Genomic DNA, 15,778 nt, shown 5'->3' with positions numbered 1-15,778 from the left:
GTTCTGATAGTAGTGAACTCGGTTCAGGTGAAATCGATTTCCCCACGCTGGCTGTGAAGCAGTGTGACAACTGCCTGGTTCTATGCTTCCTCACATACCTGTCAGCGTGCTGCAGTTTGGGCTCCTGCCAAAGCTGGCAGTCACATCACATTGCCTCGAATTGCAGGGAAGTTTCTGCAGTGCAGGTCACGTATCATGATGAGACACCCCAACTGCCCGTAGTACACAAATCGTACTGTCACTGTGTCACCTCTAAGCTCTGCCAAAGACCATCCTCGCTGGTATGGCATGGCAGGATCATTTTGGTACTGTTACAGGTCTTCTCATTGACTTCTTATTTAATGTAAAGGTTTGTAAGTCTTGCTCAAAATGTGTTGCTAGAAATTGAAATCTGGACTTCCTTACATTTTGTTAATTTTCTATTCTTTTATGAGCAGGCAGTGCAGGTGTGAGGTTAATCTCTAGGTATCTGTAGTAACCTCACTGTACACTGATGAGAAAGCCTTCTGATTCTGTAATGATTCAGACAGTTGTGGGGAAGCTGTGTTAAATACCTGGTGTGAATGATAGGAGTTAATGGAGATCAGTGGGTGAGGTCAAAAATCTCTATTTTCATAAATGGCGAAAGGAAGTAGAGCAAATAAAATTAAAGGTAGAAGCAATAAGCACATAATAGTGCCTGCTTACAGCACTTCATCAGCCATTCACAAAGGCAGGAGAGCCACAAAAATGAAAACTGAAGTGCCTCCGATACCGAATATGGTGACCACTGATAAGGAAAGAGGAAGATGTCCCCTTGTTAGGATGGAGGAATCGCTGAAGAGAGGTGTTGGACTTTCTCAAAGACCTGTTCATGTTGATGGCTTAAAGAAGGAGGATCAGCATCTTCTATCCAGTTTTAGTGCTGAAACATTCCTGTAATCGATGCTTAGGAAATTATATGGGTATCCTTCAGCTGTACTTTGAGGAGAAATAAATACCCTCTTCTAATGCCAGAATAAGAATCCCAGATAGCGGCCACCATAAAGCCAAACTAGAGCTTGTCAGTAGGTACATTCATGTCCTCCTAGTGTGAACAGTGTTTGAGTCTTGTGTTTGAGTTCTTTTGGGATAATAACCCTCCTTTATGACCTGCCTTTTATTTTGCATATTTGTTTGCAGTGATGCTATCTCCATCTGTGTTGCAAAGCTCACTTTTCTGCAGCTTCTCTGTGATTTCCCAGCTGTCCTGTTATTTCCCACCTCATGCTTTTCTTTTCAGCTGAACCTTATTCACAGTGAAATCAGTAATTTAGCCGGCTTCGAGGTGGAGGCCATTATCAATCCTACCAATGCTGACATTGACCTTAAAGATGACCTAGGTAAATGGGGCATGGGTTGACACAACTAACGGTCACATGGAAATTATGGAACCCAGAATTTACTCCCTAGGACTTCATCTATTTAATAAGAGCAGAAATTCAAATCGTGCAAGTTCTGTTTTGTTGAAGAACATTCAAAATACTTTTCCACCAAATCTGAATGCTTGCAGCTATTGCTTGTCTTCAAGTTGATTTCAGTTAAAACAAATCATTTAAATTCTTTTCCATAATGATCATATGTGACTGTTAGCTCTTTTGGGGGGTTTCTTATTTGAATATTTTGAGGACTAAAATACTTCTTTGTCAGGTTGTTTTCAAAATAAGCAGTTTCTCCATTCTAACTGCAGTCTTAGATTGTTTTCTGATACTCAGAGTAGCTGTAAATTTTTTAAAGAGGAGTAATTCAATAATTAACTGCCCCCCAATGTTTCCTATCTTGATTTCAAGTTTAATTCAGTCAAATAATTTGTTTACATTATGCTTCAATTACTCCCAGTTCAGCTGAAAACAAAACAGTGATGTTATACCAACAGTGAACTTGTAGGTGCTGTCATAGATGGTGCCTTGCTTTTAAAGCTTCTGTCTTCTTCCACATTGAGGAAAAAAACCCACATCCTTTTTCAACAGAAGCCTGTCCTGCAGCAAAAGGAAAGAAAAATTAACTTTTATGCATTATGTGCTGGTTTCCCTTCTTGTTTAATTACACATGCTGCTGTGTTTGTTTAAAACTTCCTTAATGGAATAAACCTCATGATTCTTCTGCTACTGCATTTCCTCTGGGAACATGCATATGTAGTTTAGCAAGAAAAAGATGGCAGGTGGCTTATTTTTACATGGGCCTTTTTCAAAAATAGGTATATTTTTACATGTGTGTGAGCCATCCCAACACATAATTACAAAATATGCTTTACCTTCAAAATACAAGATCGATCATTTATATTTTTTACAGCAGATTCAGTGCAACCCTGTCTGCAAATACCTGGTTTCCTTCATGTGCAGGAGACTTATCATTTTTAGAAGCAAAATGATGAATCACTATATGCATGAAGATTAGTGCCTGTCAGCTTATTGATGCTGGCAAAATGGAGAAACTAGTTATTTTGTTTGGCTTGATGATCCTGAATTTCTTTTTTTAAACAGATTCCATGTTTTAGTGTCATGCTCTGTGGGGAACTGGTTATTCTAGGTTTCTGCAAAGTGCAATGGGGTATTAGCTGATTTTAAAACTTTGGAAATGATCTCTTGTCATTGCTCTGACTTGTCATTTTAACATTGATTTGATGATGTCATACTCAATATTCCTCCTCCTGTTCCCTACACCCCTTTCTCTACACACACCTGCACACACAACTCAGCATACTTCTTTGGCGCAAGGTTTGGAGATGTAAAGGTAGGAAAATATGGACGTTGGTACATGTGTAAATGTAGAGCCTGTGCTGGGTCTCTGTCCAACGTGGTTGATATACATCTGTTTACCTGTTGTAGTTGCAAGTTGTACAGGCTGACATTGCCTCGATCGACAGTGATGCTGTCGTTCACCCGACAAACTCTGACTTCTACACCGGTGGTGAAGTAGGTAATGGCAAGTTCAGTGCTGCGGAGTTTGTATGTGTGTGCATGGTCAATCAGCAGCCACAAGCTTGATGTAGCTATGCAGATTTGCATTCATTTCTCACTTCCAGCAGTCCTGACTGATAATAAAAAGAAATGAATAATTGCAAACTGAGTAGGTAGTTTTGATTTTTATCACCAAATCAAACTTTCAGAAGGAACAATGGAATGCACTCTGCCAAAATTTAAAGTGCAGGAACTGTGCGTTCAGTGCCAGCCTGTGACCAGGGAAAATGAATGGCCGCATTGCTTGCTTCACATGTTAAATGCCTGGTTTGAATATGGTTTGAGTCTTTAGATTTCTAACTAGTTCCAGTACGCCCTCTCCATGCCAAGTTTCAGGTGTTTGCATCTGACATGCTGGATTTAGCCCATCTGCATTTTCTGAACTCTTAAGATTGATTAGTTTATTCATACTTCACCTTATCGACCTGTTACCTTCATAGCCCTGCTCAGCGGTCCTCATGCCCATGAGCACGTGGCTGGGGACACTACATAGGTTTTTCAGGTGGTTGATCATTGATGAGAGAAGGCATGATAGAAAACATGATAGACATCTTGATTCATTATCTTAACTGTCCCCTGAGTAACTCTTATCTTAGTAATATCACTCCCTGTGTACGGTATTTTGAAGGACTTTGCAGAAGGGTAGCAGCACTTTCACTGAACTGCCTTGGTAATTTGAGAAGGCAAATCAGAATTTGGCCTGAAGACAGGAGTGGCTGGTAAGGGTGATGAGCCACCAGGCTTAAAAACCAGTCACCTGACGCCAGCGTCAGTTGTACATCTCATCTTAACCTTGACATCGCTATGCAAATGGCCTGTCTCCATGCCTGAGGCTCTGTCGCAGTGCTGGCTTGGAGGGACGCGTGTCCTGTTGCAGAGCTGGCGTGTCCTACACCTGCTTTAACTGCAGGGGCTGCTTCCCAAGTAACACACAGGCAAATGTAGCTCCCTACTGCCTGTTGGGCAGCAACAGCTGTGACCTGGCTGGCCAAACATTATACAGACATATTAAAAGAGCCACAACACCCTGTTTCTGAAGAATATGCTTCTAAAGTCTGCCAGACCCATGCAGCAAATGTGCTTGTCTCCTGTCTTTGACAAAGAAATGCTTTCCTACCCTACAAAGGAAGCTGTGTCTCAAAGCTGCACTGCTCATTCCTTAGTGTAGGTTCCTGTTGCCTCTGACTGCTGTAAGGAAGAATAGAAGTGCACAAATGCTTAGCTTCCAATGATTAACTTTTACCCATCTAAATTTTTTTTCTTTTTAATTTTTTGTTGATTTTTTCCCTAACAATTTAAATGTACTGGGGGCTTATCCTGAGAATTTTAGAGCCTAAAATTTCTGCTAACGCTGTTTTCAACACTGATACCAATGCCTGCTCAGAAAGCATGAGATAATGATCTTATTCTCATGGGAGTGACACATATTTATGCCTGTGAGCAAATAAGCTCCTAACCTTGAAGCTGTGAAGCAAGACTTCCATCAAGAAACTTGCTAATGTAGTGGAAAATGGTTAAATACCATATACCCTTTCCCAGCTGAAGCTAATTTACAGCACAGTTCTGGAATATAATTCCGAAATAAACCCTCACTATTAATCAGAAGAAGAATGTAATTGAGGAGGAAATCAGCAACCCTCACCAATTCATGCCCTGTAAGACTTTTGCTCTTCTTTGTACCAGATCTACAAGAAGAGAGCTCAGTGAAATAAACTGGCAAGGTTGTTCATTGCTTTTAATTATAAATTAATTCCCAGCGGAAAGGAAAAAGCTTATCCTTCTGGACTGAATTAAACCGAACTAGGCTAAATTCCATTAAATGTACAACAGTTTTGCAATGGCAAAGAAATGACCTATTTAATAGATCTTTTTTGTTCCTGGGTTCTGCACAAGGCTTAATTATGTTTCCCCTTGAAACAAGGAATTAAGAATTAGGAATGTCATGGGTTTAGGACTGATCTGAGTTCATGGACTCAAGGGGAATGTAACTGGAATATATACAAATATAGGAATGATATGGAAATACATACGGCGAGAATATAAGTGTAACGGAAGGCTGTTTCTTTCCCTCCCCTCTCGTAGTGATTTGAAAAGACCCTGGCATCAGCCACATCTCCCAGATGGGTTCTGCAAAGGGCACTGTGTGTCATGCTGGCCTTTCAGCATGTTTCCAAGCACCTCGCTGCTGGGGTGCATCTGCCTTCCTAGCACACTCTCCTAAGACACCTTGCCTGCTACAAACAAGGTCATTACCATCTTCTTTTAAGAGATTTGTAAGATGGTTCCTTCTACTCACGTTGCACCAGGATAGGTAACTTGGCATTTCAGAACATTCTTAGTGAGGCATTTCTTTAAATCATCTTAAACCGAAGTATTTATATAAAAAGGCTTAAATGAGCACAAAGAGCAAAGACCCTACACGGTCTGACCTTGCCATACAGCTTTTGTTGTGAATTGGTTATGAAAAAAGCAAAAGAAAAAAGCATACATTTTTAATTATTCTCAGCTTTTGTAGCACAAAAGCCACAAATTCCAATAGCAAAATGGAAGCAGGGTCACAGAGTAAGTTTTTGAATGAATAAACAAATTCATTGTTTTCAATTTTGAATCTTCATTTTGCAAGAAATGTAGCGATGGTGTTGAAACAAAAGCATCTTGGAGTCCTTAGTTCTGTAGCCCCGTTCAGTGAACAGGGGCTTGGAGGAGGGGCGCTGCTTCCCTGAGCATACACTATGTGCACTTCCATCAGAAAATGCGTTTTTTTCTTGCTTCATCAGTGAAAGTAAAGGGCTTCACCAAAAAAAAGTCCAGATCTTTAGCAATCCTAGTAATATGTTTTCAAAGTAATATATCAAATCAGAGCCTTTGCAATATCACTGCTTTTTACTTATCTACCTTTATAATTAATATGCACAATGCAAAATTATGTGGGATGCTTATGTAGTTAGGAAATGCTTTCTTGGGCTGTTTTGTTTTTTTTAATGTTAATATTTAAAACTAGAGCTGCAAAATAAGATCTAAACCACTTAGTGATGGACTGCCTTTGTAACCAGCATACCTTTTGGTTGCCCTGAAACACTGCACAGCTCTGCTCCTCCCAGAATGCCTTGTCCAGCTCCTTAGCTGTAGTTAGAGAAGGAGGAATATGTTCCTTAGAGATTCTCCTTATTTCTGAGGCTCTTCCTCTTGGTTAAAGGTGGCTCAACAAACTGGGCAGTTACCAAGTAAAGCAGCCCGCTGCACTCACGAGACTGTTTCATTCCTGGTGCCACCTGTTGGGGTCAGGGATCAAGATCAGGTGAGTTTCAAATTCTTATTGTGGCAAATGGCTCTTTGAAACAGTTTGTAAGAGAGAGGGGAAATGAATCGTAGGGGAAGGAATTACAAACCTTCAGCCGCTCTTGAGCTAGCCCATTCTTCCGGAACATCTCACAGTAACGGATGCTCCTGATAAGGAAGGAGGTAGGGATGTCATGTCAGATGGTTTGCTTTAAAACCGGAGTCTGAGAATGTTAGCAAGGGTTACCGATGTCAGGATTTTGGGTTGTTAGGGTTGTCTTTTTTGGTTTTTTCTTTTTGTTGTTGTTGTTGTTGTTTTTAATCGCTAGCTAATTCTGAAGTCCCAAAAGGTTTAGATCTTACTTTGCAGTCCCCAAAAAAACGTTTGGGCAGAAAACTCCAGAATGATGTAATGAAAAATACCGATGAGTCCTATGTCTGCTGTGGGATCAGAGGAGTAAAATAACAATTCTCTGTTCAGGGAGCACTTTGGAAAAGAAAGGCGGCAAGGAGTTTGTGGAAGCTGTCATTGAGCTTCGCAAAAAGAACGGGCCGTTGGACATAGCCGGAGGTGAGGTTCTGCGCTTCGGGAACTTACAAACAAACCACTGTGGGCCCTGGCGTGGCTGGCAGCGGCAAGCGGCATCGCAGTCAGCATCTGGTACCACACTTGGGTTCATGCTCTCTCCGGACAGCTTCTACGGGTTATGTGATACTTGTGTTCTCCAAAGTTAAAATACACACGTTGGGTCTTAACCTTTCCCAAAGAATCTGGGAAATGGTGTAGCGATGTGATACTGCAAGTGAAAGGGGGCTGTGCACAGGTCCACGCGTAGACAATGCATGTTGATTATTAAGGGCACAGGTCAGAAAAGCAATTGATGAGATGCTTATTTTTCAGAACAGTTGAATCCAACTCTGTTAAACATCTGCTTTGCTGAAACACCACTTTCACTGAACTTAAGCATGTGCTTAAAGTTAAGCATCTGCTTGGATACTTCATTTAATCAGTGCCAAAATCATCACTATAAAAGCTTGTGACTTTTTGATGCCTAGTTATCCAAATTTATGTAGTATCTGAGAAAAATCTACTGTATGAGTAATAAACTTTGGTAATGACAATATATAATTTTACACCATCTGTGAAATTGCTGATACACGTTGTTCATATCGAAGGCCGATTCCACCATCTGTGTTTATGCTGTAAAAACAAACACAGTGCCTGCAGTTTTGTAAACGCATTCTGACTGAAGCTGATGGGGACCTGTCGGACTTCAGCTCCAACTGGAAAAATTACAGCTGCTTACATTTGGGGCTTTACTGAGTTGGAGTTGGTTTTTTTTTCCCCCTTGCTTTTTAAAGTTTGTAATAAGTTTTTCTTGGAATTCTTGTTCTGCAAAAAGATGTAGAATCAGTTACAGGGTTTTTGCTTCTTTCTGTGCAGTGTTATCAGCCCAGACCAAACTGCTTACAGGTTTGGTTGGAAAAAAGATTTTTTTTCTTAGCCATCAGTGCATCCCTTGGATCCAGGAGCAGCCGGGCCGTCCTACCCTGTGGGGAGCTCTGTGCTACACCAGCAGAAACTGACTGTTAGGAATTGTTGGATGATCTAGAGAAGAATTGGTACACATCAGCTCCTCAGTCATACGGATATCCAATTCTTGGATTTCTCAGTTGTATAGGTATCCTTACCTGGAATCTAATTGTAACCCACACAGAGCATGTTCATAGTTCTCTCTTGCTGTTCTTGCAGTGAAAGCATAACTTGTTTCTCCTTTCAGAGCATTTGCATTTGAAATAAGGGACAACTGCTCTTGGTAATTAACACTTGTCCTCAGCAGAATCCTAATGAGTTAATTAATGACTACGCTAAAAAACATTCCCTGAGAAATATTAAAGTTGGTGATGTGTATCAATACAGTATTTTATTCTTTCAGGATGAAGATATTATCCACATTTCACATCTGCCTAGAGAGATGTCAGCTGCTTTTAATAGATTTTTCTTGGATTTATGATGTATTCTGAGTCTGCCAACATTTAAGTCACACATTATGACAAATTAGCATTGCCTAACACTGAGGCTATTCAACATGTTGAGGATCTACAAATTCATAGGAGCATAAATGCTTTTGCTTCTATTGTCTTTCAAAATGTGCTTTTCTGATCAACCTCCGGTCAGAATGCCACATGACAGAGTATTTTCTCTTTCCTGCACAGCTACAGGATAGTATCCATATGTGACAATTGGGCTCCAAGAGTTATTTTTACTATACTTGAAAAACAAAATGCCTCATAACCATTCCAGAGTGGAGTACAGGATTTCTGGCCTCCAAGCACATTTACAAACCTGATTTTTTTTTTTAATTATTGATATTTTTGTTGTTGTTTTTGGAGACATAAGCTGTGATTCTATGCCTCTGCTTCTGCGGCTGCGTACGATTATATCCCAGAGCGTGCATGTTAAGGAGGCTGACTCTTCGTGAAGGTTCAGTACGTGCCCTTGTGAGATTTTGCCTGGGTGTTTTCTTCCCTCAGCTTGTGATTAGGCTGTGTTGCCTCCCTCTTTTGCTTTAACAAAACCAAACGTACAAGTTTTTAATTGCAACCACAGACCTGTGGGTTCAGAAATGGCAGTGATCATCTTACCATGCCAGACAGAGCATAGTCTGTTGGCACCCTGTGATAGGAAGTGGTGAACCCAGAATGTCTTCTCCTGCTGAGAGAAAGCCTCTCTTGTCTGGAGAATCCTTGGCTGTCAGTAGTTTGTGAGCAGGCTGTGCTGCATCCTCTTGGTCCCCACATGTCCCTGACATTATTGTGGTGACGATATGTGGTTAATGTGGTAAAAATTCCTTCCTTTGTACAGACGAGGCCTCACCTGCTGGTGTATAAACAGTGTCAATGAAACATGGTAAATACATAAATGCATGCACACCAGCCGTCTGTCGAGGATGTAATGAAGGAGGTAAACTAAAACCAATGTTGTCTAAGTGGTCTTTGATGACCCATACACAAAAAAGCTTAAATAAGACCACGCCCAAAGTCTTGAAATCACACAAAATGTTTTCATTACAGTTACTCGGAAACAAAGCTAGAAATAAAGCCAAAATCTTAATTCACCTCTTTTCCAGCCTGCCTTACTAGTTTGCAGAGCACTAATAGCTCTGAACAGATCCAGCTTGGGCTGCAGCACGATCAGAAGGTAGCTAACCAAACTGTGTATTTAGCAGGAGTAGCTGAAGGTCACACAAGTCGTAACTCTGGGTGACTGTCCAGCATCCCATTACTTACTGCAGCTCTGCAATAAATTGAACCAAGGCAAGATCATCCCTTGAATGATTTACAGTCTAACAGATTACTGCCTTTCTCCTTACACGTTACACAAGGTTGCACAATCCCCAGTATAAATGTGTTTCTTTTGATGTCAGCCATGAATTCTTGCTCTCTCTAAAATAAGAGCTGTGATTTATAAATTACCACAGCGAAGTGCAGCTGGAAATAGAAAATACAAAGTCTCTGTAATAATGTTGTTCTATTTTAAGGCTGTGTCATTTGTAATCTAAGACATTCACAGGGGCTAAAGGAATGTCTGTCAGTTGTTTGCTATTTTAATCACAAATGCACTCTTTTAATCCTAAAGAGAGGAAACCAATTATGTTTCACTTTCGTTTCCTACCAGCTGTTGTCAGTGCTGGCCACGGATTGCCTGCGAAATTTGTGATCCACTGTAACAGCCCAGGCTGGGGCTCAGACAAATGTGAGGAGCTGCTGGAAAAGACGGTGAAGAACTGCTTGGCTCTGGCTGATGAAAAGAAGCTGAAATCAATTGCATTTCCTTCAATTGGCAGTGGCAGGTAAGGCTATTACACAAACCTGATGCCAAATAGGTCACATTTTTGAAGAGCTACCTTGTATGTTCCAATCTCTTAAAAGATTTTTTTGAGACTATGAATTTGTTCCTAGAAGTTGGGGATGTGGAGGAGAACATGAAGAAAAGGGGTCTATTTTACCTAGTTTTAGTGCATAATAAAACTTACTGCAATATATATCTCAGGATGACCAAAGGACATGCCTTAGTGTTCATTTACGCAGCAAACCTGAAGTACCTTGATTCTCAGGATTTGCATAGTCACTTCAGGCTTTCGCTCAAAATCCATAAGCTGAATTCCACACAGTTTGCATGATGGGGCTCTTTCAGAAGAAAAAGGGCTTAAATTGCCAAGGTTCTGGAAGCCAGAGTCTAAAGCTGAGGTGCTTTGGCTTTGTACGGGATGCTCAGTGTTGTTGAAAGTTGGATCACATTCTTAAGAGTCTGAATACAAGACTACACTTTTAATCTTAGGGACTTAGGGTGAGGAGGGAGATTTGAAACATTTGACCCTTAATGATGACTCAGTATGAAGACCAAGGGCCAAATCCGGGGTGAATTACACAGTTGTGTATTTAGCCCTGAACAACTGCCCCTTTTGAATTTGCCGTGAAAGAAGTTGGCTGATGTACAGCAAGAGTATTCTTCCCATTGTGCTGTGTTGCAACACTAGATTAATTCCTGCGCGTTCTGTGGGTTAGAGCAGAAAGCACTGTTTGGGCTTTTGGGTGAATGACAATAAAAAGAATTTTCACTAGGATGATATATTTCAGCAACCTGCATCAGGCAAAGCTCCAAATCAAGTTAATTGGCACAGATGTCATTTAAGAGGATAACATGAGCAAACTTTGTGGAATGCTAGAGAAATATTTTGGAGGGTTTGTGCTGACCTGTTGAATTGGCTGTCGGATTCACAGGCTGACCAGTACAAAGAGCAGCTCTGAATTCCATTTTGGGAGAAACCGTATTCCTCCTGGACTGTAGAGTGACCATGGAATGTGAAGTATCTTGTGCAGAGCCCTTTCTTTTCTGGATTGCTCCCAGGGAAGAACCATTCCCAGCCCTTGTTGGGAAGTCTTTGAGTGGTGCTGGAAAGATGATGAAACCTTGAATAATCATGAGATTCACATTCTGTTACAAAATCTGGTTATGACAGGCACGGGCTGTGGCTGAGTTCTGGACTTGGCACATTCATGTCATTCTTACTCAAGCCAGTTGAAGTGGTGCTTTTAAAAGATGGAGAGGGATGAACAGGCTTTGAGAAATATATGGGGTTGTGTATTTTCTCTTTTTTCTCTTAATTGGAGATATTGAAGCCTAAATTAATTTTGGAGAGAACAGAATATACTCTGACAATACTCTTGACTTGTTTTTATGAAGTTGGGAGCGTTAAAAAGAAATTAAAAGTGAAGCTTTGAAGGACAGCGAATGCCAAAGACACCACATGCATGCAGCTGCTCTAGTACAGACATCTGTCAAGCAGACATCACCCAATAAACCCACATAAACAGTTTCATACTCTTTTATAGTTGAGGAATGGGATTACATGAGGGCAGTTCAAATAAATCACAGGGGAAAATAAAATAGCATGCTTGTAGTGCTCCGTGGGCCAGATGCTCAGCTACAGCGAAGTTGTGGAAAGCACAAGTTGGGTGCTGTGGAAAGGTAGCCTGGAGTTCACTCTGCTAGGGCTGACAGGAGAGCAGGGAAAGAGCAGTTAAGGACTGAACATAAACTCATCCACAGAGCAGGGTTTCATTCTGAGGCTCTGACTTTGATCTGAATTGACGTTGCCTTGGGCAAGGTCTCAAACTGCCTTTGTACAAGAATTTAACTCAGACCAGTAGATCAACATGAGAGGCTTCTGTTTCTTCTTGTGGCCTGCACGTGGCCATTGAGTCAGCATCCTACTTCTCATTTTTCTACAGTATCTCTTTCTTTTCTTTTGAGATTGTGCTTCTAAACAGTTCCGTTTAATCGGCTTCCCTGTCTGCATGCCTCCGTTTGACCAGGCTGCTCTTCTTCCATTTGCCCTGTTGTGACCACCCTCCTGGAACGCTTCTGAAGAGGAAGCTGATGAGTCCCCTGTTAGCAGTTCAAAAATAGTCCATACCCTGATTTTGATGCTGCATGACAGTTCCTGCTCAGGAGCAAAATTTCTCACAGATCTGTTCAATATCTGCCAGGGGGCAGCCTTCATTGGTATCCAGCAAGTGATCAGGTGTGGAGACACAGTGTCGGTGTCTTTTATTCTGTGTAGACCAGCAGTAGGAAGTAGCTTCTATGTCAAAATAATGCTCTCAGTTGATTAACTTGTCCCACAGCTGATTCTCCTTGACCAGCTCATTTGGCTTTAGAAGACTACAAGATTTTCTCACAATGCTTTTTCCTTTTTTTATTCTTCAATGAAAGAAAAAAATGGGCATTTACAGAAAAGAAAGAAACAGCATGAACTATTTCATGTCATCATTTTTCAACTATCACAAGCATTATCTTCAGGCAGCCTGTATCATATCAGATTACAGGCAGCACTACCACAGAATTGCTCTCAGAGTGTATTTTATGGCAAGGTAATGTGCAGGAGGCAGGCTGTGACACAGGCAGTTGCCTTTCTCGTTTTGTGTCTTGCAGCATGTAATGAGAGGGAGAGTGCAACAGTGTTTTATTATCAGTTTGGTGCTTCAGTGAACAAATGCGAAGTGATGCTGCATCTATTAGTGCCAGAGGTGGATTTAGCCCAGCTTCTTGGAATTGCTGAGGAAACTCCTGGGAGACTCAGTCATCCGTGTAATCTGTAAATTATTAGTAGCATTAATAATACACACTTGAAAACAAGAAGTAGTAACCATCATCTGTCTCTAAGTGCATGTCCAGCAACAAGGTGATGCACAACAGGCTCTTTCAAATTCTGTTTGGGCCCTGCTCATAACAGTGAATGATGTCCCATCACCTTCAGACTGATCACTGCAATGCGCTTCACTGCAGCTCGGGGTGTGCGAGGGTGAATCCACTGTTGAGGAGGGGAACAGCGCTTCATGAGCAATAGGGCAGCAAAGCTTGGGCCACATTCAGAGCAGGTTCCAGGTGTGATTTCAGGAGTTTGCCATGACCTATAAAACTTACAGTTCAGGCTTTGTTCAGACCACTCTACTTGCGCTTGACCGGTTTTAAGATCAGATGAAACTTTCAGACAAGGGCTGTGAGAGAAAAATGGGAAAAAACTTGTAAGAAGGGTTCCCAGCTGAGGCACTGAGCTTTGAAACTCAGTCGCACAGTTTTGTCATCTGAGAAAGCATTGAGATTTGTTCTGTTTGTCTGGGGCTTCTCCAGAGGAAGGAAGCAGGATCCTCTTCTGTAGGTGTCACTAGGGAAGTAGGAAGGCCTCTGGGTTTTTGGTCTCTCCGGTTGATACAGATTAGATGTCCTTCAAGGTATTTTTCTTCTGACTGTGCTTAGATTGAATCAACCTACAATTAAAAAGGATGTCAGGAGCGTTGGAAATGTCGCTGAGGTGGGCTTGAAAAAGCTATCAAGTCCCTTAAGTGTGTCCTCAGACTTGACACAGCTCCTTTGGCTTCCGAAGACCAGTAAAGTTAGACTGACCCCCAGGCTCACCACGGCCCAGGAGAGCAGACTTGCTCACCTTCCCTTAGACTGCTTCATTTTTTCTACCACATTTGAAATGGGAAGGGTATTGTTAGTGTTGTTTCTCACTGCCAAAGTGCAGAACTCCTCCTCTCTCCCGGCTGCAGCAAGGCCGTGCAAGTAACTTAGAATCATGAAGGTTGGAAAAGACCCCTAAGCTCATCCAGTCCAACCACCAGCCCAACACCACCACACCTAATAAGCCATGCCCTGAAGTCCAACAGCTACACATTTTTTTTTGAACCCCTCCAGGGAAGAAAACTCAACCACTGTTGTTATTAACTTCTTTAATTTTGTGCTGCATTATTAACCATTAATAGTAGTTAAACCATTTTGTACATTGTGTCTTTTCATGCTTCATTTTCTATATTGAGTTATCTCTCCCTTCTTATTTCTCTTTAATGGTTGGTTTGCTTTCAGAACAGGTTTGACTCTGCAACTCTGGTGAATGTGCTGCTTCCTGGAACACTTCAGGCCATTGGTTTACTTGTCTATTAAATGAGAATTGACCTATCAGATACTGTAAGGTTCAACCCATTAATGTGTGTGGACTTAGTGCGGATATTTTGAGACTTGTTCTGATTGAACATTTTAAGTCTTGCCTAAACAAACAAGCTTGTAGCTTCTAATTCAAGCTGTCAACACTGGCGCTGTGGCTTTAGTTACTGTGGTAGAGAAAGGACTGAGCCTTCCCTTCAAGGTTACACCATCAGAAGCTTGTTCAGCAAGTCTTGATTTTCTTTCTTGTTTTGAATCTCCTTCTAGAAACGGCTTCCCAAAGCAAACAGCCGCTCAGCTGATCCTGAAAGCCATCTCCAGCTATTTTGTGTCAACAATGTCCTCTTCAATCAAGACGGTGTACTTCGTGCTCTTTGACAGCGAGAGTATAGGGATCTACGTGCAGGAAATGGCCAAACTAGATGCCAACTAAGCCTAGAAAGCTACAGAACCAGCCCTCCCTTCTGCCCATTGTCCTCCCCAACTCCTTAACTCATCGTGAAGCAGAGCAGCCCTTATTTTAAATTTGCTCCTCTAGGGGAATAAAGGTGGGGGTTTTGTTGGGGTGGGTGGGAGGTTTTTGTTTGTTTTTACTTTCTAAAAATGTTTTATGTTGGCACTGATAGTTGGCGTTACTGCTGTTAATGCACTGTATCCCAGGCATCGTCTGAACTTAGTGTAATTTAGGAGATTTTATAGTTTTATTTTAATGAAGTATGGATTAAAGCAGAAAGCCCTTAGGGAGTATGTAGTCTTTTACTTGTGAAAGAAACAGGCCGACCCTATTTTGTAACTGTGTCGTGGTGCTTTATCAATACATCGAGTGGCGTTCCTTTCATTTTTTTTAAAAGAACAGATGCTATAAACCTAATTTGTGTTTGTTTATTGTCTTAATGATAAATCTGGAAGAAAAAAAAATACAGAAACCCTCTTGTCCTTAATTATATTTACAATTTTGAAAGTGTGTGAATCAATTTAGTAAAATGTTTGAACTGTTGGTGTATTTGAATTAATTTTTCCCTTAAACCTTCATTTTCTAAATGTTTGCTCTAAGAGGGACAATAAAACACCAGATCTGAACCAGCAGCCTGGAAATGCGGTTGGAGATGCTGGGCCTCCTCCCTGTGGAGTCTGCTGGCTGTGAGCGTGCCCAGCAACACTTGGCAGTTGGATCTTTTTTTCCAGTGAGTATTCAGACTTTCCCATTGGTGCTTCACATCTTCCTGTTCAGAATCTGACTTAATTGACTTTTAGCTTGATATGTTGAAGCCTTTTAGATCAAGCAAGGCCTAGAGTTTCTTTAATTCGTTCCAGTTATTTAATACTGGCCTGTTTGAAGCCACTTTGTATTTTTCCCAAGTATTTACAAGCCCAGTTTGTACTCATTGCTGTAGCACTTGCACAGCTGAAATCCATACCAGCGTAAACCTTTACGGAAGCCGCTCGGGTTTGTACTTTGAGGAAGAAGAGGTTGCATGTTCCAAAGCTGTTGCCTGTGAATGCTGGCTCT

General features: G+C 41.3%; 1 protein-coding gene across 5 annotated transcripts in view; it reads left to right on the top strand.

Moving 5' to 3' along the window:
• MACROH2A1 (macroH2A.1 histone) overlaps positions 1 to 15,265 on the top strand; it is a 44,158-nt gene extending 28,893 nt beyond the window's left edge. For 3 of the 5 annotated variants that reach the window (XM_069869351.1, XM_069869349.1, XM_069869350.1), the window contains exons 6-9: positions 1,262 to 1,361; positions 6,739 to 6,828; positions 9,937 to 10,111; positions 14,536 to 15,265. In XM_069869351.1, coding sequence (XP_069725452.1) covers positions 1,262 to 1,361; positions 6,739 to 6,828; positions 9,937 to 10,111; positions 14,536 to 14,701 — 531 coding nt within the window. In that variant the 3' untranslated portion in view covers positions 14,702 to 15,265. Of the gene's footprint in view, positions 1 to 1,261; positions 1,362 to 2,846; positions 2,938 to 6,738; positions 6,829 to 9,936; positions 10,112 to 14,535 lie in introns of all 5 variants that reach the window. The other 2 variants (XM_069869353.1, XM_069869352.1) reach the window with 1 other exon arrangement.
• The last annotated feature ends 513 nt before the right edge of the window (positions 15,266 to 15,778 follow it).

The sequence above is a fragment of the Phaenicophaeus curvirostris genome, chromosome 15 (assembly GCF_032191515.1).
Source record: "Phaenicophaeus curvirostris isolate KB17595 chromosome 15, BPBGC_Pcur_1.0, whole genome shotgun sequence".
NCBI classification, from domain to species: Eukaryota; Metazoa; Chordata; class Aves; order Cuculiformes; family Cuculidae; genus Phaenicophaeus; species Phaenicophaeus curvirostris.
This window is presented reverse-complemented; position numbering and strand designations above follow the sequence as displayed.